The sequence below is a fragment of the Topomyia yanbarensis genome, chromosome 2 (genome assembly GCF_030247195.1).
Source record: "Topomyia yanbarensis strain Yona2022 chromosome 2, ASM3024719v1, whole genome shotgun sequence".
In the NCBI taxonomy this organism is placed as follows: domain Eukaryota; kingdom Metazoa; phylum Arthropoda; class Insecta; order Diptera; family Culicidae; genus Topomyia; species Topomyia yanbarensis.
Window position 1 is genome coordinate 76,349,014 of NC_080671.1, and position 25,440 is coordinate 76,374,453.

The 25,440-nt window shown below is 36.7% G+C and overlaps 1 protein-coding gene across 2 annotated transcripts in view; it reads right to left on the reverse strand.

The window, feature by feature from the left end:
* Positions 1–763: 763 nt before the first annotated feature.
* The window catches only part of LOC131678490 (epidermal growth factor receptor), a 95,564-nt gene continuing 70,887 nt past the window's right edge, over positions 764–25,440 (reverse strand). The window contains exons 2-8 of one of the 2 annotated variants that reach the window (XM_058958670.1): positions 6,106–6,525; positions 5,746–6,046; positions 5,171–5,678; positions 4,940–5,111; positions 4,739–4,871; positions 4,361–4,668; positions 764–3,795 (exon numbers count right to left, since the gene is read on the reverse strand). In XM_058958670.1, coding sequence (XP_058814653.1) covers positions 1,535–3,795; positions 4,361–4,668; positions 4,739–4,871; positions 4,940–5,111; positions 5,171–5,678; positions 5,746–6,046; positions 6,106–6,525 — 4,103 coding nt within the window. In that variant the 3' untranslated portion in view covers positions 764–1,534. Of the gene's footprint in view, positions 3,796–4,360; positions 4,669–4,738; positions 4,872–4,939; positions 5,112–5,170; positions 5,679–5,745; positions 6,059–6,105; positions 6,526–25,440 lie in introns of both variants that reach the window. The other variant, XM_058958669.1, reaches the window with a different exon arrangement.

Consider the following 25,440-nt stretch of genomic DNA (forward strand, 5'->3'; position numbering starts at 1 on the left):
TTTGTTTGGCTTTCACCAATTTAGATCTAATAAGAATCGAATAAGTTCAATACGAATTCGCGATTCACTGCAGTCTAACTCCAGAGTGTCCAAGCTCTTCCTTAAACAGAGCTATTATTTTCCATTACTTTAACTGCGCAGAACAGATGTGCCTTTCGTTATTTATTCTTATGATTCCTATAGCCTTTCAGATTGGTTTCATAAGTCAATATTATAGCTTACACTTATCCAGCCGGATGATTTTGCTGAACTGAGTTTCAGACATTTTTTTGTGTTTCGTTCATATACGAAACATGGCACAATGTAACATTTCCAGTTTTTATACTTATTCTATAATCGCGTAATCCTACATTCTTTTAGAGTCTAAATTTTGAAAATTATTGTACAATCTGCTAACCGAGACAAACGAACGATTGTTTGTAGCGGATCAACTATATCGCATATTGCTTTTTTCTGTTTTTTTTTGATAGGAAATTAATTAGGAAATTACAATTTGTTATGTACATAGAACAGGTAGGTTTTGCTTACATATTTACAGTAGTGCTACAATTTTTACGTCATATGAATAGTACGCGTTCCGCGGTGACGGAAAACAAAAGTCCAACGAAGCTTGCTGCTGCTAATATATGAGGAGAGATTCCTAAAGTATCGTTTGCATCGATGTAAGTTGGCGTTAGTGCATTCGTTTCTTGTTTATGTTTTGAGAAGTACCGGTTGAGTAAATATTAAAATATTCGTTGTGTTCTAAGCATTGACGCTGTCGTTAGTTTAGTTTTATTTTTTTTTTGCATGAAATCAAATATTTTCCTAACGGCTACATGCTATTGCCATATTTTGAACCGTAGTCATTGAAACAAAACTGTTATACAAAGGTTGACATTCGATTAAAGGTAATATCACAGGTGTTTTTATGAAATATATAAAATAAAGATTTTTTTTTAAATTTTGATCATGCAATCATAACACGCTGACTGCATTCTGCTTGACAGTACAAGTCCTGCTTTTGTCAATAAATTTCATTGTACTTGTCTCACACTCTTTTCCTTCGTATCAATGTTTGAAATTATTCAAAACCATTCTAACAGCCTACTAAGCCATATAATAAGTACCAGCTATCCAGTTGTTTCTAGCTATATCAGTTTAAATATGTTCACCTTCTGCTATATACGTATATAGTTATGTACAATTGACATGTGTCCACCCTAGCTATGCCTTGGAACGTTTTCTCGCACAATGCAGGGTACCGGACACGTGACCGATTACTCGATAAAGGCACGCACGATATGATCCTTATTTTCCACTATCACCTATCCACTATTACTTTTACACAATACATATTGTTTTGAAGGCACAATTGATAAGAACAATATTTGAACGTTTGTAAGTTAAAATTGCTAACGCATGTTGGAGTACACTTTGTTCGTTGCATTTGCATTCTCTTGATTGGGTTGGAATTACCTATTTTTTGCTAATAGCTAAGAGTCAGTTCTGTACAATTTGAACCCTCGCGTGAATATACACAGGACAGGTGCGATTACACTGTTGTTTCGTTTCGGTGCAGCGGTATCAACTCTCGTTGTAGATCGTTGTAGTATTCATGTTCGGAGGTGGTTTCCGTTTCCGTAGGGGAAAGCGGAATACCGAGGGTTTGTGTTGGTGGTGCGGCTTGGGGTTCATGAAGGGTGGTATGCTGTTGTAATTGAATAGTATCTGCTTTGTTGGCATTGTTCATAACAGTGTTGTTGTTGTTGTTGATGGTGGTGGTGGTAGTGTTAGGATTGTTTGTGCCTATGTTAACGGTGCCGTTGATGCTTGGAGGTAAGCTAGTAAGGGGACTGGAGGAGATGATGCAGATGCCACTGGCACTCGGGCCCACTGGAGGTGGAGTTGGAAGCCCGGTACTCACATTGCTACCGGTCGATCCCATCAGGTACTCTGGATTGTCAACACTAGCGGGGACACCGATCAAATCCATGTAACCGGGTACCGACGGTGCTTGACTTTGGCAAGTTGGCATCAGATAGTCATCTTCGTCTAATGGCAGATTCAGTCGGATACCACCCACACCGACTTCGCGGGCATTGCTGTCCGAATCGCCGTCCGGTTTGAGTGAATTTTTGCTATAGCGTAAGGATTTTGGCTTTTCCTCGGATGGTTCCATTGAGTTAGGCGGAAGCATGAGGACTGGTCTCGTCTTCGGTTGAAGGTATTCCTCAGCTTCGATAATCGTACCTGGAAGATCTGCCGCTGGGGCAAGTGTGCGGATCAAATCTTTTTCGTCCTGATTGGTGTAGGACGGCAGTCTCATAAATTTATCTCCTGGGATCATCAGGTACCGGCCTGGATCCCTTGCCATGTCCGCGAAACCGTCTGCCAAACTCTTAAACGTTGGTCGGGCATCTGCATCCACCATCCAGCAAGCTAGAAGAATGCAATAGATATCCAAACTGCAACCGGATGGTTGAAGAAGTCTTTCGCCATTTTCGATCAGTTGAGGAACATTCTTCGCCGGGACATTTTCCCATGGTCTGGCTCCGTACGTCAGCAGTTCCCAGATAGTAACACCGAACGACCATACATCGCTCTTACTAGTAAACACGCGGTGACGAATGCTCTCCAGTGCTAACCATTTGATTGGCATCTTTCCACCTGCCGCACGGTACTCATCCGAGTCATAGTCGAGCAATTTAGCCAGCCCGAAATCAGTGATCTTAACGCACGACGGATTGTGAACCAAAACGTTTCGAGCAGCGAGATCACGGTGAACTAACCTTCGCTCTTCTAGGTAAGCCATGCCGCGAGCAATCTGTGTAGACCAGTTCAACAAAGCCTTCGATCCAATTTTGTCCTTATTGTTTCGAACATACTCAAGCAGACAGCCGAGCGGCATAAGCTGCGTAATCAACATCAACTGCGAGGTCATGCAAACAGCCAGCAGCTTCAATAAATGCGGATGCTCTACCGAAGCCATAATGTAAGCCTCATCCATAAATTCTTTGCTTGATTCGGCTCCGGACATCTCGATCAGAATTTTGATCGCAACCGGAACCTTAACACTCTCACCTTCTGGCATCCAAACCCCTTTGAATACCCGCCCGAAAGCTCCCATTCCTAGAACGCCTCCCCGACGAATTTCCGCTTCTTTGATGATCCTCAACTTGGTCAAATTTGGTCCCACATTGGTCGGCCGAAGAGGTTCGGAATCTTCACAACCAGCCAAAGCCATCGTCATTTTGACAGCTTCCTTCTTGTTCTTCTGTTTGCAGTACAAAAAGAGCATACAAGCCGCAACGGCGGATAACACCGTGATAACCAGTGCTATCAGTAGATAAATCGGAGCCGTGGAAGCCTCCAACCGGAAGCCACTTTGAACCTGATCCGTCGAACAGTAGGGTCCTATTTTGCTAGTTTCCAGCGGGAAGTGCTTGTATGGGTGACTCGCCGGACAGCTCGAGGTACAATTGAATGCGGTGGAGTTATCGATCGGTTCACCGTCGTACAGCTTCAAATTGCGACAGTCAACGCACTGATCTTCACCCGAACCCCGACAGCCGCGGCACTCCGAATGACAGGGCAGGCACTCGCGCGTTTCCTCGTTCACGTAATGATCGATCGGGCACTCGTCCTCGCACTGTTCGCCCCGTTTGTAGCTGGCGCACTCCTGGCATACCTGCTCGTGGAATCCGTACTGGGTGCATTTCTTGCAGCGCGGGTGACACTTGCGGCAAACCGACTTGCCGGACAGTTGCTTCAGGGGGCCTTCGTCCTGTTCGACGCGTTCGCTGTAGTAGCCGTCTGTGGGGAAAAAGAACCGAGAGCGGAAAGATGGGTATTAGTGCGGGTGGTCGGAGTGGTTTACTGCAAGGAAAATTGTTCGTTGGAAGAACAAGGAAAACCGATTTTTATTTTTATTTTCAATAAACATATATGACTAAACATTCAAGTGATTTTTTGACTTTCTAATCATTAGTAACACAGCTTCCATATTGATATTTTAGTATCTTATCCATGAATTGCTCTACTAAATTTCTGATTTACTGTCGGAGAAGACAGAAACAGATGTTCCTAAGTCAAAGTGAACCTCCGTGTCGAGCGGCTGAAGGGGACAAAAGAAGCCAGCTGCGAATGAATTATCTTGGATCTTTCCTTTGCTGTGTCAAGCGAATGTTGGATACAGTGGGGGTTATTTCCATATTCGTACCAGATGGCGTGAATCCTCCGAATTTCATCCCACGAAAAATATTCAGGAGGAAAGTCTTTGTATGAATCAAAATAAGACTTTTTCCACAACCAGGATACAGCACAGGAAAGTTTCTTTTCAACGAAATAGAAAATTGATTGCAAAAAGACCAACTCTCACCTGGACAAGGTTCATCCTTCATCAGACACCGTTCCACGGTACCGTCCCCGCGCATGATCGCACGGTCACACGAGATGCAACCACCGGCTGCGATTGTGTCCCTCGGTCCGGTACATCCCAGACAGGTCTTGTGGCACGAAACACACGTTCCGTTCAGATTGTACTTGGTGATGGGACATTCCGAAACGCAAAATTTGCCATCCTTCACGTTCACACACGATCCGCAGTTGTCCGCGTTCGGACCGTAGCAGGAATCCGAACACTCCTGGTGGCAGTCTCCGCAGGTTTTGGAGTTGACTTGGTAGATTCTGGCAATGAAAAATGATGAGCGTGTTAGTTCAGTACTTCTATTTTGGACAATTGCGCGGAGATACTTACTTCGGTAGACTCTTGCAGCTATCGAGACACTTGCCCTTGTAGACGAAATTTTTACATTCCAAACACTGCTCCGGTCCTTTTCCCCAACAGCCAGCGCCGGTACACTGCTCATCGCAGAACATTCCTTCTTTTTCTGTGAGAATGAAACAAAAAGACAAATGTTATCTTTTTGCCCAATGTGTAGCGAATCACAATACTTACGACAGACGGTGGTGTTCCGGTTGGACATGATCACACTTTCATGGTCGGCAGACTTCTTGATTTTGGACCAGTCGATTCCCTGTGCATAGCACAGGTGATCGTTCTCCAGAATGACGATGGCGCCGGAGTTGACTCGTTTAAGCGATTTCAGCTCAAGAGAACGGAGGGACGTCTGCAAATGGAACAGTGAATTAATGATTTCCGAATCACTTTTTTTTGTTCAAAAACTACCTTCACAATATACACGGACGCAAACAGATTCTCCTTCAGCTGACGGCCACCAACCACTTCTAGGTGTCTAAAGTAGGATAGATTCTTAAAATCCGCGTGATATCCCTGAATGTTGATGAATCCGCTGATCTCCTTTAGTGTGGAGAACACCTCTAACCGATCAGGATGTATTTTTAGGTAGCGCGGTCCAAACGAGAAGTTCGAAAACACCTGCTGGTACCCGTCGAATGTCTGATCCAAGATTTCCAGTGATCCCTCGATGACTGTGCAGTCTTTGTACTTATCGATATTTCCTGAGTGTACGATTCCTTCACCCTGGCAGGTTTTCGGGCAAGCTCCACTGCACGGTACGCATTCACCGTTGAGAGCTGTCTTGTTCGGTGGACAGGTCCGTACGCACGCTCCATTATCCTTGAGTAGATGCTCCGGGCAATTGCGAACACAGGTCGCACCGTAGGCATATTTGCCCTCTGGATTAGGCTCCCAGAGGTAATTGGTTGGGTTGTACCTGTTGGTTGAAGAGAGGTAAACAGTTAGCGAATCAGCTGGGATTGAAGGCACGGGATAGGGCTTACCTTTGCATGGGTGGACATTCCTGCTTGCATACGCCATCGTCATAGAAATTCTTACAAGCTAAGCAGTCTTTTTGAGTAGGACCAGTGCAACCGCCGGCACAGAACAGATGGCAGCACTCTCGGGGTTTCGAACCGAAGCAGCGCCCCTGCGAACACTGAGGAGAACAGTTCAGCTTGCTGAACTTTTGACAGTTGTGAGCTCCTTCACCCCAGCATCCCGCCTCGCAGCTATGGTGACACGGCGGGCAGTCTCGTTCGGGCGAGGTGAAGTTGTACGTGTACCGGTAGTGGGCTTTCGAGTCTAGTGAAGAAACTACAAATTAGTTCGTGACTGGTCTTACACCGTTCGGCGAAACTTACCCGAAAGAACTTCCTCCCAGTTGATGGTTTTCACGTGACACAGATTGTAGTTGTTGAAGATACCGGCCGACCCGCTGAGAATATCCCGCAGCGCAGGCATCTCCAGCGTGTTCATCTGCGAGAACGACACAAACAGACCGAACTCATCCTCCCACTTGTTCAGCTTGAACGTCGTCCGGCCACGGATGATCTGCAGCCGGGGTAGTATGACCTGCGGGATGTCCACGTGGCTGATCAGCACGTAACCGGTCACCTCCCGGATGTGCTGCAGGAAACCGAGATCGTAGGACGTGTTCTGGATCCAGGTGATCTCCAGGTTGCCATCCACGTAGGTACAGTTGGTGTACCGATCGCGCAGGTTTTTGTAGTGGTACTCGCGATTTGACGGAACCGACATGCGACCGTTCGTACCGATGCAGACTGGAAAGGAAGGTAGAGGAAGAGAAAATGTTGTAGTAAATGTGATTATAAATACTAGAACTAATGTTGTTACATGCACGAGTCTATCCCCAAAGAATCGGGGCATCACTCACAAAATTTTATGAATTTTCCATAATTTCGTAAATTGAACAAAATTTTGTAAATTTTACAAAATTTCGTGAATTGCTCAAAATTCGTAAATCGTTTCTACAAAATTTTGTAAATTGTGCAAAAATTAGTAAATTTTATAAAATTTCCTGAATTTTACAAAATTTTGTAAATTATACATTTTGTAAATTTTACGAAATTTAGTGAATTTTACTCATTTCAAGTTTTACAAAACTTTGCACAGTTTACAAAACTTTGAATAATTTAATTTTTTTTGTAAAAATAGGTAAAATATACAAAACTTTGTAATATTTTGTAAAATTAACGAAATTCGATACAATTTACAAAGTTTTGCACGAAATTTTGAGCAATTTACGAAATTTTGTAGCATTCACAAAATTTTGAACAATTTATGAAATTTTGTGCAATGGGCGAAATTCCGTAAAATTTGCAAATTTTTGTGCAATTTCCACAATATGCGAAATTTTGTACAGTTTACGAAATATGGCACAATTCACGAAATTTTGTGCAGCTTTCGAAATGTTGAACAATTATCAAAATCTGGTGAAATTTATGAAATTTTGTAAATTTTTTAAATTTTTGAAAAATTAACGAAGTTAGGCAAAATTTTGAAATTTTCTGTGATTCATAAAATTTTGCAGAATTTGAAAAAATTCGTAAATTTTCCAACATTTTGTAAATCTTGCAAAATGTTATAAAATTTTCAAAATTTTGTAAAATTTACGAAATTTTGTATAATTTTTACGAAATTTTGTAAAATTAACGCACTGTTGTAAAATTTACAATGTTCAGTAATTCACGAAATTTTGCAAAACTTATGAACTTTTGTAAAATTTACAAAATTCTGCAATATAACAAAATTTTGTTAATTTTACAAAATGTAACATTTCGTAAATTTTAACAAAATTTCGTAAATTTTACAAGATCCTAAAATCCGCATTTCGCAAAATTTATAAAATTCAGCATGATTTCCAAATGTTGTACAGTGTACGAAATTTCGTTCCATTCACGAAATATTGCACAATTCACGAAATTTTGCACAATTTACAAAATTTTGTACAATTAACGAAATTTTTTCAACTTTTTGAAAAATTTACGAAATTTTGAATTTCATAAAACTTTCTGAATTTTACGAAATTTTGTAAATTATCCATTTTGTAAATTTTGCGAAATTTAGTGAATTTTACTAATTTTAAGTTTTACAAAACTTTGCACAGTTTACAAAACTTTGAATAATTCATATATTTTTGTAAAAATAAGTAAAATATACAAAATTTTGTAAAATTTAGGATTTTTTTTGAAATTTTGTGAAATTAACGAAATTTAATACAATTTACAAAGTTTTGTGCGATTTACGAAATTTTGCATAATTTGCGAAATTTTGTGCAATTTACGAAATTTTGTAGGATTTACAACATTTTGAACAATTTATAAAATTTTGTGCAATGGGCGAAATTTCGTAAAATTTGCAAATTTTTGTGCAATTTACGACATATTTTCCACAATATACGAAATTTTGTACAATTTACGAAATATGGCACAATTTACGAAATTTTTTACAGTTTACGAAATGTTGAACAATTATCAAAATCTGGTAAAATTTATGAAATTTTGTAAAATTTTTAAATTTTTGGAAAATTTACAAAATTTTGAAATTTTCTGTGATTCATAAAATTTTGCAGAATTTGAAAAAATTCGTGAATTTTCCAACATTTTGTAAATTTTTCAAAATGGTATAAAATTTTCAAAATTTTGTGAAATTTATGAAATTTTGTATAATTTTTACGAAATTTTGTAAAATTTACGCACTGTTGTAAAATTTACAATGTTCAGTAATTCACGAAATTTTGCAAAACTTTTGAACTTTTGTAAAATTTACAAAATTCTGCAATTTAACAAAATTTCGTAAATTTTACAAAATGCAACATTTCGTAAATTTTGCAAAATTTCGTAAATTTTACAAGATCCTAAAATCTCCATTTTGCAAAATTTAGAAAATTTAGCAAGATTTACAAAATGTTGTACAGTCTACGAAATTTCGTTCAATTTACGAAATACTGCACAATTTACAAAATTTTGTACAATTAACGAAATTTTTTCAAATTTTTGGAAAATTTACGAGATTTTGCTAAATTTTGAAATTATGTGTAATTTACAAAATTTTGTGAAATTTAAAAACAACGTAAATTTTACAAAATTTTATAAATTTTGCAAAATTTCTTGGATTTTGCGATTTTGAAAATATTACCAAATCTTATAAAATTACGAAACTGTCTGTCAATTTGAAAAAAAAATCGTGAATTTTACAAAAAAATACGATTTTACGATGAACGAAATTTTGTAAAATCTACGATTTTTTTTAAATTTTGCAAAATTTTGTAAATTATACAAAATTTCACAATTTTGCAAAGCTTTGCAAATTTAAAAAAAAATTTAATGATATTTTGCTAAATTTATAGAACTTAAAAATTTCGTGAGTTTCGCAAAATTTTGTAAATCTTCCATAATTTTATAAATTTTGCAAAATTTCGTGAATTAAAAAACAAAATTTCGGTTAACAAAATTTTGAAAAATTTGCTGAAGTAAAATTGACGCACTTGTTTAAAATTTACGAAATTTAGTAATTCATGAAATTTTGTAAAATTTACGAAATTTTGTAAAACTGTACGATTTGCGACATTTTGAAGAATTTAAAAAAATTTGCGCAATTTGCGAAATTTTGTACAGCTTACGAAATTTTGTACAGTTAAGTAATTTCTACAATTTACCTAATTTTTCGCAATTTACAAAATTTTGTAAAATTTTCGAAAGCTTGTAAAATTTACGAAAATTTTTATAATTTATGAAATTTTGTGCGATTTACGAAATTTTGAACAGTTTTCGAAATTTTGTAATTGAAAAAAATTGTCGATTGAACAAAATTTCGTAAATTGCGCAAAAAATCATAAATTTTACAAAATTTCGTAAATTTGTAATCATTTTGTGAATTTTATAAAGCTTTGAAAATCACAATTCACAAAATTTTGTAAAATTTACGCACTTCTGTAAAATTTACGAAATTTTGTTAGATTCACGGAATTTTGTAAAATTTTGGAAACTATGTGCAATTTTGTGCAATTTGCGACATTTTGGAATATTTGCGCAATTTTGCACAATTAGCGAAATTTTGTGCGGTTTCCAAAATTTTGTGCAATCGACGAAATATTATGGAATATACTAAATTTTGCACAAATTGCGAAATTTTGTGCCATTCGCGGAATGTTGTACAATTTACAAAATTCACAAATTTTGTAAACTTTACTAAATTTCGTGGATTTTGCAATTTTGTAAATTTAACATTTTTTTTTACAATTTACAAAATTTATGAAATTTTGGAAAATTGACGCACTTTTGTAAAATTTGCGAAATTTAGTAATTTAAGTAAATTAGTAAAATTTACGAAATTTTGTAAAATTTACGATTTTTGTAAAACTTACCACAACGATTTGCGACATTTTGTAATGCTTACCACATTTTGCACAATTTGCAAAATTTTTGTAGAACTTATTTATTAATTTTAATTTTGCTTATTTTACAAAATTTTGCACGATTTACGAAATTTTGTAATTGTAAATAAAAATTGTGAATTGTACAAAATTGCGTAAACCAAACAAAATTTCGTAAATTGCATAAATTTGGTGAATTTTACAAAATTTTGTGAATTTTTCAAAATATTGCGAATTTTACAAAATCTTGTGAATAACGATTTATACGCTTTTGTAAAATTTACGAAATTTTGTATTTGACGAAATTTTGTAAACTTTACGAAATTTTGTAAAATTCTCGAAATTATTATTATATTTTATAAAATTTTGTACGATTTGTGACATTTTGTAAAATTTTCGAAATTTTCTGTAATCTACGAAATTTTGCACAATTTACGAAATTTGGTACAATTTACGAAATTTGGTGCAATTCACGAAATTTGGCACAATTTACGAAATTTGGTACAATTTACGAAATTTGGTGCAATTCACGAAATTTGGCGCAATTTACGAAATTTTGAACAATTCACTAAATTTTGCAAAATTTAAAATTTTTTGTAAAATTTACTAATTTTTTTAAAATTCGTTAAATTTTCTAAAATTTACGATGATTTGCACAATTCACAAAGATTTTCACATTTGCGAAATCTTGTGCGCTTTGCGAAATTTTGAACAATTTACGAAATTTTGTTAAATTTACAACATTTTGTAAGATTTGTAAAATTTACGAAGATTTGTATAATTAAATAATTACTCGTGAAAAAGACCCAGCTGATGGTGAAATGGATGTCGAACAAGATTCGTCATCGAAGACTCCGGTTGCCCTTTCAAATCATACACATTGAACTCAGTCGGACTATATCTAATGCTTTTTCAGATTAAAGATCATCTACTGAGTAGTAGTTATCTCGAAAGTTCCCCCAGAATTGTGATATCTTACCTAAAGCAAGAAAATGACATTATTGACGATAAGTATTTTATGAAACACTACCATGTCTACATACCCGCCCACAATCTTCAGATCGATGGTGTAGTCACTGATTCAAGCTTATCATGGATGGATCTACTGAAGCATGGGGTTAGCTGTATGAAAAACTCTTTGCTCCAGCTAGCCAAAATTTTAAATGGCAATTGCACAGAAAGGGGCTACATTGTATGTCCCTTCAAACTCGTGTTAACCTTTAGTAGTGAGACTGCTTTGCCTATTTACGTCTTGTTCGAGAAGGTTCGTCTGTCTGTTCAGTTGTCGTTATGATCTCTTGGCTCTTGGAAGAGTTTCCCTTGTGCGGACATCCCTTACTGCTCCAAAAAACTATAAGTAGATGTGTTTCCTCATAAAGGCTGAATTTTTCCTCTAACACAAAGCCGAAGCAAACAGACTCTTGTCTAAGAAGTTTGTTATTAAATTAGCGCTTCCAGGAACACCAAAATCTCAACTGACTCAACATTCCAACCAGAGATTCGACTTGTTGCGGGATTGGTTGGGCCTAGATTCGGCACCGAACTCTGAAACTATTTTGATAAATTGCATGTCATTGAGCCAAACAAAAAAGTGCAGCGATTTACAATTATTTTAAATGTATAATTAGTGAATAAATAGTAGTTGAAATCAAAACATGGTGTAGGACTAATCGATGGATCAACAAATTCATATAATAATCATCGAACTCGGCAAAGTGCACAGTGGACATTTGACATGAAGTAAAGATACATTTTTTAAATTGCGAGAAGCGGTTTTTTTCGCAGTGCTGCCAAATCTTTTCCATAATTTTTTTGTTCTACAGAATTTTCGATTTCAGTGAGCCATTTCACGGTAATGATAAAAAGATGTTGAGGATGCCACAATTTTTAAAAATTTGTAAGCTAATGAAACGAAACAATCAATGAGATTGTATATTTTTAGAGCTCTTATTCAAAACGACCTATTTTTCAAGAGTGACCCTTTGTTTACTTTTTCTTTCGATCATTACGGCGTCAATATAGCACTTTTCACTTATTTTACAGTACAGATCGAAAGACGTTGTTTTGACTAGCATATTATGCAATGAGTTGAGCGATAAATGTTAAAACGACTTAATTATTAACAGAAGAGAAAGTAAACAATGAGAGTTACTCATTGTAGATATGTCTTTGAAAAAACGCTCAAGATTTGTGACTGCTGAACTCCAAAAATTTAGGGATTAATCCAAAAATTCATAAACTTTCGAAGACGGGTGACTTTAACGCTAATCCATGTACAAAGGTACCGCGAAGACACACTTCTCGGTGCTAATTTATTATCTGGGAACACTGGTTAGATCAGCAAAGGTAAGGCAATCATCGGTTTCCCAATAAAAATTATCGAAATACATATGCGCAATTAAGAGTGCTACCGAGTGACCGCCCTCGGCAGAAATGACAGCTAGTAAAAGCTGCGAGGAATGTGCCATTTAATGGTCGATAATTACAAGCTTACGCCCGCAAACTATGGGACGGTATAGCGATATTTACCGTCTTGGTTTATTTCTTTCGCAATTACAGAAACCAATTGATTGATATTATTTGCTCTCGTTTCGTTTGTACAATTTGTTTTGACGACTCGAAAATCGATTAGTTATCAACGGTATCTTTTACCGAGGCGCGGTAACATTTCTCGTTATTCGAATTGGAACGAAATTTTAGTGTACTTCAGTTATACAACGGAACGCGCTGAAATGTCGTTCGTCGAAGCCGCGGATATGCTAATGAGAAATAGCGGATGATCAATAAAATCAGAGTGATCGCCTGGGGCCAACCAACCGGTGCAGCTCGGCAGCGCAGACTAACGCGGGAATTTCGAAAGAGGGTCACTTTTGATGGAGAAGATAAAATTGCCTCAACCGATCGGCGGACACCAGATGGTTTTGGGCGGTTGTGGGCAGCGAACAACATATGATTGCGATTAGAAACGCATCGTTTTCTATGATCAAAAGTTCAAGATGTGGGAGGATCTATTGAAGTCACCACTGAAGCAAAAAAAATATGCCACCAGTAATTGACCAGACCATTTCCGAGAAATATTTGATATGTTCTTACAACCTGACTTCAAGCTTAAACGGTTCAAACTCGCTTCTGGATAAATTTACCCGTTCGCCGCCGGAATAAACCATTTCGTCGAAATCGAGTGCTAATCGCTAATAAAACGAAGCAGAAAACGATAATCTAAGCACACGAACTTGGGCAGTCAGCGAAGTTAATGCGAAAGAGACTCCAAGAAAACACTTAAGCAAAAGTTAAGACTCGAAATCAATCATGAGCAAATCTAAAGAAGGTCAAATTATATGGCTATGAACGCGTCGAACAGTTCCGTTGGGGGTTCTTTCCCCTCACATGAACTCTAGCGGGAGAAGACAAAATAGAAACTGAATGGCACGGCGGGTGAAGTGAAGAAAACAAAAATAAGCATTTCGCCTAATTCGTATCCCGTCTCGTAGTTGGCATGCAGCAGCCACCAGCAGAAGTGTTTGGTGATCGGTCAGTAGTCGAGTAGCGGAGGAGAGATTTGTTTCGGTATTTGATCATTTGTGCCCCGGACTGTTCGGGCTTAGAAGCAAATCGTCAGTAACCCTATCATTATTGTTTATCGAGAGTCAGTGTCGGGGCAGGGGGCAGGTCCTAAAAACGTGTAATTAAATTAAAATATTTTTAGGTGAGCTTGCTGGAGGTTCCACCGCCCGCTAGTAGAAGGACTCACGCGGAAATGATAAACGCTTATACTTGGCAAGCTGTGGCAGGTACTCAAAAACGCGATCTTTCGATCACGCTTCTAAACATTTTTCCGTAATTGATGACCAGCTCAAGTTAAGCCACCATTTTCGGGCGTAAAGTGCTTCTGAATTCGTGGCTACTAACCCGAACCGGGTGACGTATCAGTGGGTGGGTCTGAAAGGTTGCTCAGTATGAAGGCTGTCGCCGTTCGGTGAGACTTTAGAATGGATTTGGTTTTGAATTGCCATTGTCCGACTGTCCGGTTAGGAGAATTCGAAGCAATCGGCTGGATTGAGCAGAAGTGAGGGTGGGGCGACTAATTGAAAGGAAATCAAATGAGGGTTGTCCGTTGGTCGAGCGAGCTTCAATTACAAGTGACATTTAAGCTGCCAGTCGTTTTTGACTGCGACTAGAGGACTTGAATTGTCAGTTGTTCGTATTAATGGTGACTGGAATTTAGGTAGAACATTCTGTTGATTGGAGGTTGGCTAAAGGTGGAATTTTCAAATTCAGTTCCATTGAAATAAATAATAAAATCACAAGTTGTCTCCTTGTTTATAGCTAAGATCATCGTGTGGTCCTACTACGCAAATTTCAAATGATTATAGATATCTGACGTATTCATATTATGTTACAATTGGCTCATATTTCAATTCAGCTACGTTGGAGCTTCGCACAGGTTTGGAGATTTAGTTAGCATTAGCAATAGGAATACTCCAAAATTGTCCAATATTGTCTGCTATTTGTGAATTTGTTACTATGTTTTAATTGCCGCAAGGTTCTACTGTATCGATTTTGTTGGCTATTTTCGGCAAATTTGAGACTAAGAGAAACGAAAGCAATGAAATTGAAAGACGGATAGGTATTCTAGAGCGAATCAGTTATAAACTTAGAACGGAAAACTAGGACTAGGCAGGCTCACATGGACATGATCGAAAGGAAATGTGAAGAATTCTTTGCCCTCTGCTAAGTAGGAGTGAATTTGGAGTTGTATAGTTGGATATTTAGTCCATTATTATTTGTGGTCGATCGCAGATTTCGAAAGACTGATATTTTCGGAATCACATCCAGTAGAAAAGTTTTATTTAACGCAAGTTTGCAGGCTACGCCAATGGTTGACATGTTTACAGCTTCGAGTTCTGTATGCATCATAAAAGAAATGACTAAACAGAATCAATAAAATGAGCAAAATGAAGAAACTAAATAAAATGTATGAACTGGAAAAAATAATAAAGTTATCAAAATTAATAAAATTAATAGCATGAATAAACTGAACAAAATGACTTAAATTATTCAGTTTATTCAATAATAAAACTGAAATAAATAAAATAAATAAACTAAATAAAATAAATAAAATAGATAAAATAAATAAAATAAATAAAATAAATAAAATGAATAAAATAAATAAAATAAATAAAATAAATAAAATAAAAAGGTAACTAAAATAAATAAAACATGAAACAAATAATACGGAAAAAACAAAATGAATAAAATAAACAAAATACATAGAATTGGTAAAACGAATAAGAAGAAGAACAAAATAACAGAATTGAATGAATTCAATGATTAAAATGAAAAATTAAGCGGCGTAAAACAGTTATAAAATTCATAGAATAAATTAATTTATGTCAAATTAATAATTTGGATGAATTGAATAAAATGAATGGCGGAAAAAGAATAGTCAGATTATTAAATTGAAAAAAAACTGAATAAGCTCCATAAACTGCAAAAAATTAATAAAATGCATGAAATGAAACGAATAAATAAAATAAGTTAAATGAAATATAGGAACAAAAATCACGAAATTAATAAACTGGTTAGAATGAATCCAAGGAATGAAACGGATAGAAAAGATAAAATAAGATAAACTCAAATTAATAAAAAAAATACTGAATCGAATAAATGAAAAAAATGAAATGGTCATATATTTAAAATTAGTCATATATTCAAAATTAACAAACAAACCAAACTAAACGAAACAAAATAAACAAATCCATCAAATGTATAAATTAAAAAAAATGAATTTATAGAATGAAATTGAAGAAAATAATTTGAATAAAATAAACACATAAAACAAATTGTAGTTGTGTCACTGGAGCCGGAATACGAACTGGAACCAGCCAGAATCCCGGTTCATTTCCAGCTGAGTTTAACTGAGAATTTTAGAACCATTCAGAAAATTTTGAAATGTTTGGTAAAATCCCAATATTTAAAGAATTGCTAATTAATATTCCATGTACTTTCTATTCTTTTCAGTTTTCACCATTTCGTTTTCGTTCTCCTTTTCTTAACGACGTCGTTTAAGATTATCTGGTGTTTCTACTTTATTGATGGACCTTAATTAGTTATCAGGAAAGTTGAGCAGTCAATTCGTTTTAGAATTCTAGGCTGTCTTTTTGGTCACAGATCCCTCAAAAAAAAGTAATTTTGTACAGGATAGAATTTACAGGTCCAGTAGTTCAACGCATTATTGGAAATAGTAAATTGAGTTTAGGTGACGTGTTCTTTCAAATCGCTTAAAAAGAGAGCGACAGATAGAGAATGCTATTCGCGAACGAGACAGGTGGTAAATGTTTCAAAGTATTCATTTGCGTTCAAGAAAATAGAAAAGAGTGTGAAGTGTACAGGCTATGTTGGCGATTATGATATTGTCATAAATAGCATAAAAGCGGTGGATTCAGTGGATTACAATGCAGTCTCCTTCCAGTCACTCTTATCGCTTGCAAATTGTTCTATTCGGAATTCTCGTTGCGGAGATATGGACTAATGAGTCCTATACAAACGAATACCACGAAAAAGACTACCAAATGTGACTGCAATTTCATTCAAAATTCAGTAGAAAGGAAAAGTTTAAAAAACACACTCCGCATTTCATAATTTTCATCTTCATCCCTAGTACCCAGTTAAGTCGAATATTTCTCTGAGATACCCAAGGGTTATTATATCCTTAATGATAGTATATATAAACACACAGTATAGAATTGAATAAAATTGTAGTTGATGTAATTTTCGATTTTTTGGTCACATGCCTTCCCATAGTGCAACGTTTCGAACGGCTATCGATTCATCTTCAGGGAAAAGCAGAGTTTAAACATTAATTGGTTACAGTGTTCTCATTATGCAAGCATTTTGCAAATTTCCCAGGACTTCAAATCTCTCTTTCTCTTCCGTTCAGTGGCGGATCCAGGTCTTGGGGACCGGACCCGAAATTTTTTAGCTTCTTGAGAAATTTTGAAATAGTTTCTATTTTAAATTCTTTCTAAGTTCATGTCTTTACTTCATCGTTTTCGAAAGCCTCAGTCCCATTGAAGCTATTCGTTCGATAAAACATGGAAAGCAATCCTCGTATTTTTTGGGGTAAGTGCGGGAGCTACCGGTGCATTAATTAACAAATTTTTCCAGACAATCTTGGATTGGGTCCCTTCTTCTGCTCCATTCCTGGCAATGAGAAGGCGGGCTACCTGAAGCTCTAGAAAGTGGTGACATTTATGAAAGACCAGTTTGCTTCAACGAATTTTTCAGAATTACTCTTCAAAGAACCCAAAGGTGAATTAGGAAGGTGGCTACATTCGATAGCCCCGATGGTATCGACGAAACCTTGGTTCAAGGGGATGGATGAGGGTCGTGCCTTCATTCGTGTGATGTCCCGACTCATAGCAAACCATTACACGCTAGATACACATCTTCGTCGTATTGGGTTCGTGGATAGTGGTGTTGGAGCTTGTGGCGACGGCTATCACAACATCGAACACATTGTCTGGGCATGCACCGAGTACAGTTCCGCCAGGTCTCAGCTAATGGATGCCCTTCGGGGTCAAGGAGTACCACTCAACGTCCCAGTTCGAGATGTTATGGCAAGCCATGAACTGCCTTATATCTCCCGCATCTATCTCCTTCTAAAATTAATCAATATATGAATTTAGCCGCTCTCTTTCTCATTTTCCCGTTCTCACAAGTTCCCTGTACAGCTTTTGTGGCGCCAACTCGTCCTGAAAATGTGTATCAAATTGGCCTTCGTCATAAAAAACTGAATTGGAATATGTTTCCTTTCCTTTAAACTACAAGGGAAATTGAATCTTTTTCTCTTGCTTTAAATTAAAATTTCTCAAAACTATATAGTATTTATATTCAATTACCCACCCCGTAGTCTTAATAATGATCCTCCATGTAATTTGAACTTCTAGTTTAAATAGTATATAATTGTCACTCATCTTAAGATGGTCTAAAAATCTCTCTTTAGTTTTTAAATGTGGTTTTAAAAATCCCTTATTGCAATCCCCTAGTTTAAGGAAATTGAAAATATTAAAAAGCAATAATTGGCTCCTTTAAGCTGTAATGGTACCGTGTCTTCTCAAATAAACAAACTGAATAAGAAAATGGATAGAGAAATAGCTTGATAGATGTGAGTCGTGACAGTTGCCATGAATACGAAGAAATTATTGATATTATTTGTATATAGGGTAAAGTGCCTATTTTCACTATACTAAGCAGGGTGCCTCACTAATTCATTAATTTCTCGGCCTACAATCAATGGAATGCGAAAAAATTGACATCCACAGCTTTGCTTCGTTGTTAAGAACCAATATAATAACACAAAAGCGCTGAAAACAGTAAAATTCTCGTGTTTGAGCGCAACGAAGCGAGTGCCCCTATTGTTGCACTACCATTTGACTCAATGCGTTGAACAAAGATGGCAGACACTGCTCTAACCAACGGCTTCAAATGGGTAGGGTGATAATAGAAACATGGCGAAAATGGGCTCAACACCCTATTACAGGATATTTTAATTCCTTACAACCTTATTACAAATATTGCAACTGATATTTTTTTTCGCCATTACCAGTATAACCTTGTAAAAGTCAAATTGGCATTAGAATGTTGGGATTTTAAAATAAAGTTGCGCTCGTTGCTTCACGAGTATAATATGAATATGAATTATAGGGGGACCAGGAGCTATTAGGACAGTGGGTGTAATTCGGACCCCCTAGATTTCCCAGAAAATAGCAAAAGTTTGTGACTATCGTATATATTCGTATATATTCGTGGAATTGCTATTCTGAAGCATTCATTTTGAGAGCTGAAGTTGGTTCTTTGTTCTTTGTAGAAAAGAGATACAACGTGTTTCGTTGTTTTGCCATTCTCAAAATAAAAATCATTATAATGGAAAAATCGTGATTAAAGCAACAAATAAAAGTGAAAAAATAAAAGGTAAGTGTTTTGGAAAGCTTGAGGCTCCTATTTTATGGAATGATTTTTGTTTGGGTGAAAACAGAGATATTTTCGAGACGTCACCACTTTTGTGCGATATGAGCGTACGGGGCTATTCGGATCCCCTATTCCATCAACCACCGTTCAGCGGCTTGCGGCTGCGCACACCATTGCACACGCCACAGCGAAGAAACTACATGAGCCGCCAATCGACAGCTGTGACATACCAGATTAATTTTTTGTAAAGCAATTTATTTATTTTGCTACTCAAGGAGTGTCTCTTGTAACTAATTCATAGGTAAACATAATTCCATTGTGAAAAAAATTAAAAAAAAAAATGACGGTCTGAATTGCCCCGTAGGGAGGTCCGAATTACCCCTACATTCTAAAAGGATGGAAAAACGTAGAGGTTTGCAAATCGTCGCCTAGCGCTGCAATTGAGTGGTGCAAATGAACCTTTTACGGCACCAAAAAATGTAGCTGAATTTTCAAACTAACAATTATGACTTTTGACCGGTAACTTTTTTCACATCTATCCACCTAAAAGAGCGATTTGCTTAAGTAGATCTTTGTTTTAATATACCATCCAACATCTAACTCACGGATGAACGTAATGCTCATTCCAAGGGGTAAATACATCAACTCTGGTTAAATTTTCACTTTGAAGTGAAATAAATTTGGTAAATTTGGTCTTAGAAGTAAATTTACACACGCTGTGATCACAACGCCCCCAACAGCTATAAGAAATCGGGTGGTGGTGTGCTTATCACCATGGCATACAAACCCGATTGATCAATGATGGTCGTGGTAGGCGAGCTTCGATCAAGTGTGGCTATCAGTGAAACTTGTCAATCGCTCGCTGTTCCTGTGTGTCGTGTATTTCCCACCTGATAGAACTCTAAATTCCAGCCTTACACATTAATTACGTATTTTACAAAAGGTGTTTAAATCGAATTATTTGAATCACGTGGAAGTAATTTCTTACTAAGATATTCAAAATCGGTTTAGTTCTGCCTCTAAAACACCAGTAAAGCAACACTCTTTATGTAATGGTCTCATTTTTAGTTATTGAAAATTGGTAAAGAAAATATAAAATGTTTAAGGGGAGGTTCCCATTCAAATGACCAAAAAGGAAACAAAAAATGGATTTTTGTGGGCCAATGAAAAAACATAGAAGAAAAGAGTTTTAGGATTCAAAAAGCTTATATTTTCGTTTTCATTTATAATTTTATTCAAGACGAAAAAAAAACAAAATGGCACCCTGTGGACATTCTGTCTAAGGTTAGGTGGGCGTGGAATTCGAAAAAGGGCGTACGGCCTGCTGCCTCAGGATCGATATGAAGCACAAAACTAACAATAAGATCTAAGAATGGATAAAAAATTTCACATTTGACGTAATGGTGCGATCTAAAATTTTGAGATTGATTTATTAGCCTTTTTTCCATTTTAAGACTTCACTAAAAATAGTGATTTGACAAGAAAAAATGTCGGCGAACGCCTGCAATTTTCCAGGATCCCTACATGTATTGGCTGTACATGTGTAGAAAAGACTAGACTCACTGATAATAGTGAATACAAAGAATTTGTAGGGGGCGGGCATAACGTAGATGGTAAATCGATTGCTTTGTACGCAGCTCTCGTGGGTGCGATTCCCAACCCCGCGCATAGGGGATATTTTTCTTAAGTGATTTTTCTAACCCGAAGAGGCGAATGACGTTAAGGTTAGAACCTCTATAATCGAAATAATAAAAAATTGTAGCTTTTAGGGGCTGTTCCTCCAATGAAAAAGGTTGTCTTTCGAGAGGTCAAAAGTTGAAGTCTTTAAAATGGAATATTTTCAAGTGAGATTGTACGCTGATTTGAAAATTCATGTTTTGAGATAGGCGCGTTTTTGACTTTCGATTAATTATTCCTGAAAGAATTTCAATATTTTGTAACAATTACGCTAATTTTGAATTCAAAATGGCTGATCTAATATGGTGGACCCCACTAAAAAGTGGTATTTCAGCCAAATCGGAGAAGAAAGATTTTGTGAGTTATAAACACGAATTCAAAAACGGCGTCAGTGGTTAAGTAGTAAGCGTGACCGCCACTCGTTCCAGTTGACCTGGGTTCAATTCCAGCCGAGGTCGTTGAGATTTTTCTGAGGTGAAAAAATCTGTGGTCACGCCTTCCTTCGGAAGGGAAGTAGAGCCGTTGGTCCCCGGTCCATGAGTTGATGGATCGATATCTAGTTCAAGATAGTGGAAGTCACCTCTCTGGCGTCGGTAAAGAAGAAGTAGCATGTAATTTCTATACTTACTAACAAATATCCTCCTCCCGTGATACTTGTGGAGTGCGCAGTAGTATATACGGCCTCTAGCAAAAGCAAGTATCGGACTAACCATTCCTTCCCTTTCTACGTTCGGGCCTAGCCGGCGCCGGTATTGATCAATAAACACTTTACCAGGAGTTGCACATTGAAAAATGTTTCGCTACTCCCAAGCATAATTGTCTACTAATTCCCTGTGCAACTTCAGCTAGTCCAGATCGATAACGGAGTAGCAGCCAGGGGTGGTCGCACAAGCTCAAGCTCAAGCTCAACACGAATTTGAATTCATACAGGGTGTTTGGTTCATGGTTAATATGACAGTCAATCTCATATTGGGAGAAAAAAATTGTTCTACACATACCATCAAATCTCAACCGTTACTAAGCTATTGAACTTTTTGTGTTAAAAACTTAGTTGTCTTAAAATAGCTCTAACTCAAAAAGTACACTTTGTATTTCAAATTTTTTAGATCCAATGGATAGGTGAGAAAATTTCCCATTGAATTATGTCCTTACGTGTTTCAGCTAATGAGGTTAAGTAACATGTTTAAAGTAATTTATTTAAAATTTAACAATTTTGATCGATTTTTCATTTATTTCACGAAAATCCTAGTAGTTAACATCATCATTTTAATAATTAGGATTGTTAGGCTTGAAGAGCTGCATAATTTGTTCTTTGACATGATACACTTATCTTTTCTTGTTTTCATGTGTTTGGGTTACTGAACTTGGATATTTTTATCCAATTTTGACTAATAGTAGCTCTTATTGAAAAAGTATAGCACTTATTGTACTTTTTCTTATTTTTATTCGAAATCCAGAAAAATTTTGCAGAGAAAAATGTATTAATACCTTTCAGTTAAGTGAATTTAGTATTCTTTTAGAACTTAATTAGTTTAAAGTTAGTGTTATTATTAGCATAAAAATTATTTTCCTAAAATAGTAAATAATAAACATCATCATTATTATAATGGGATTAATGCATCTCAGCAAGATCTACAATTCTTTGTTTGACTCCCTTCAATTATCTCTTTTAGTTTCGAAGCAAAATCATTTTTATCACCTCGTTTCATATGCAAAAACAACGATTTCGAACCCACTACATTTGTGATGAGGTCATGCTGTGTTAGCTATTAAATTGCAGCGAAATGAAAAGCGATAGGGACAAAGTGTCAAATAAAAAGTTCTAGAGAACGTTGAGGGGCACCAAATGAACAATATTAACGATACAGTTAGTTGAATAATAATTAGAATAATTACAAAACTCTCCAAAAAACGATAATTTTAAGTTGTTATACTAGTAAAAATTAATTTAGTTCCCTTAACTAAAAGATATTTGTACATACATCGAAAGGAAATGTTCTCAGCTTTCCAATGAAGCCTTGGAAATAATTATATAAAGCATATTTTTTAGATTAGAGTCTTTTAAGCAAAGGCAAATCGATTACAGGAAAAGTTTAGTGATGAAATTACAAAGAAACAAGAAGAGAAATTACAAAGAAACAAGAAGAGATAGAGATATGAAATTGAAGAACAAATTATGAATCGTCCCAAAACCCAGCTTTTGGATAATAAATATTGCTATAATCATAATTCATTATTATGAGAAAATTAACAAAAACCTCATTAAAAACACCAACTACTTCGCAACTAAAAGGTAATTAAAACTAATTAAATGAAAGATATGAGAACACTATTCAATAGGAAATTTTCATGCCTTTCCAATGGAACTAAATGATTTAAAATACGAAGTATACTTTTCGAGTTAGAGGTATTTTAAGATAAATAAGTTTTTTACACAAAAAGCTCAATAACTCTGTAACGGTTGAGATTTGATAGTATGTGTAGAACGATTTTTTTCTCCAAATATGACAGTCAATCACCCCTCGAGAGGTTCTTAATCGTTAACCAAACACCCTGTATGTATCAAAATCAAAAAAATAAAAATGGCCATTCCAATATGGCGGACAACATTTTTCGTTTTACACCGTTTTATGCGGTTATTTGATAACTCACGATTAGTCTGCGATGCCTCTACACATCAAGCCGTGCAATACGTTCTCGAGACCTGTACACATGTACAGGGCTTTACATTCTGAGAACGTGCATAATGCCATGAAAAAGTTTCTACCTGAGGCGTGCGTCTCGAGCTGAGAGCGTCCCAAACAATGGCCTGTAGAAATCTGATCTGATGCCCGGATCGGAAAACCAGTTTATCGCAATATAGTAGACAATTATACCTTTCAAAAAATGTAAAAATAATCAAATTTCTGAATATCTTGAATGAGAACCCTTTTCTTAAAAAAGATACTTTCGGGAAAAAGATAAAAGACGTCAAAACAGAGCTTTTTTTTGCTTTTTGATGATTTTACAAAAAATACTACACTCGCTGTCGGGCGGCAATTACGGCAGTTCACCGGAATTTTGACTATAGTCGTCGAATAGAAAGATTTTGGAATATTCTTTAATGTTCGATTAGATCCTCTACTTGCGGTTCGCCCAGAAATTTTGAATTTGTTGCCTAACCGCTAGGGAAGAATAAGATGCTTGATATATAGCTTGACGTGAAAATGAGCGAGAAATTCGAACACTGGACATGATAGGAGTCAAGTTTTACTGTTCATTATTCATTCCGAAAAAGTCATCTGTCGCGAAGAACTTGCTTTGAATTTCGATAAAATCGAAGAAATTGTTGCTAGTCACGAAATGGTGCTATACTGCCATTCATGCTACCACCAGTCATTGCTCCACTATATTGCACATCATAAACTATGAAACCCGCACAAAAAACAGACGAATAAACACACTTCCACTTGCTAATGATCCCATTCCGTGGGAGAAACCCCCAAAGCCCCAGGTGTCGAAAAACTAATCTAGCAATCCCCCTCACGTTCCACGTGTAATAAACCGTCATCAGCAGCGAAATGAGATCCGTCAATATTACACCAACAAACATGTGTGTTACATACCAAATCGGTCGCGCCATTATTTTGCTAAACACCCGTTCCAAACATGGCCAAAACTTCTAGCTGCCGGATCGGCAGCCGTCATGCCACGCACGGGTCCTTTGGGTCCCCTGGAATTGATATTCACCACTCATCCCTCGTAGCATTCATTATAAATTCATATAACAGACGTGCTGCGCGTACCGAAGCTGATAGACACGACAGCTCCGAGGAACAGTCAACGGTTGGAAAAAAGCTAGTTATTAAGTTATACATTTTACGCTGTACCGCGTCGGAGCTGTTGTTCGGTACCCTATACTCCTAGGTCCGAAGCATGGTGGCTGTCACTAGTACCTGCCCAGTTAGCTTAGATAAATAAAACATTTAACAAGAATTGAACAAACGGCCGTCGTCGTCGTCGTTGTCGTCACGCTGAAGAATGTTCGCGGAGATTATTGTCCAAGTCCAAGTGACAAGCTAAGGAGGTAGTTTGTAGTAGCGCTTTCTCTTCTCGTGTGCAGCGAAGAGAGATTGAAACAGGAGATCATAGAGTTGCAGTTTGTGAAGAGTCGAGCAGCTTGTTGAGTATCTAGTTACCGTGCTTTTATTCAAGGTGTTGCTTAACGACATATGACATGGTAACGCCACATTCATTTTATTATTGCGATGGCAGTACCGCGCAAGATGGTTCTACAACAAAAACTATGATATCAAACCAACTTATTTCATTCCTGTCAACTGCCATACAATTTACCCATCCGCAAGGTTTCCCTGGGGATGTCCAGTGCATGCAGCGGCTTGCTCTAGGAAACCGTCTCCATCGCACGTGTCGTATTAGATTATAAACCACAAACAACCACCGACCTCCATAGTAGTCCCCGTAGACAACTGCAAAAGATGGTCCGAGTCGGACTGGCAGCGGTGTTGATTGGTAGCTCCAAGACGGTCAGCGCGTGCGAACGATTCGTTCAGCGTGATAATTAATGGCAGCAGTGACGTCCTTCAGTGATTGCGGTTGTGCACTCGAGGGAAAACAAGAAAAAAAAATGCACACAAGACTAGGGTGACCGGTG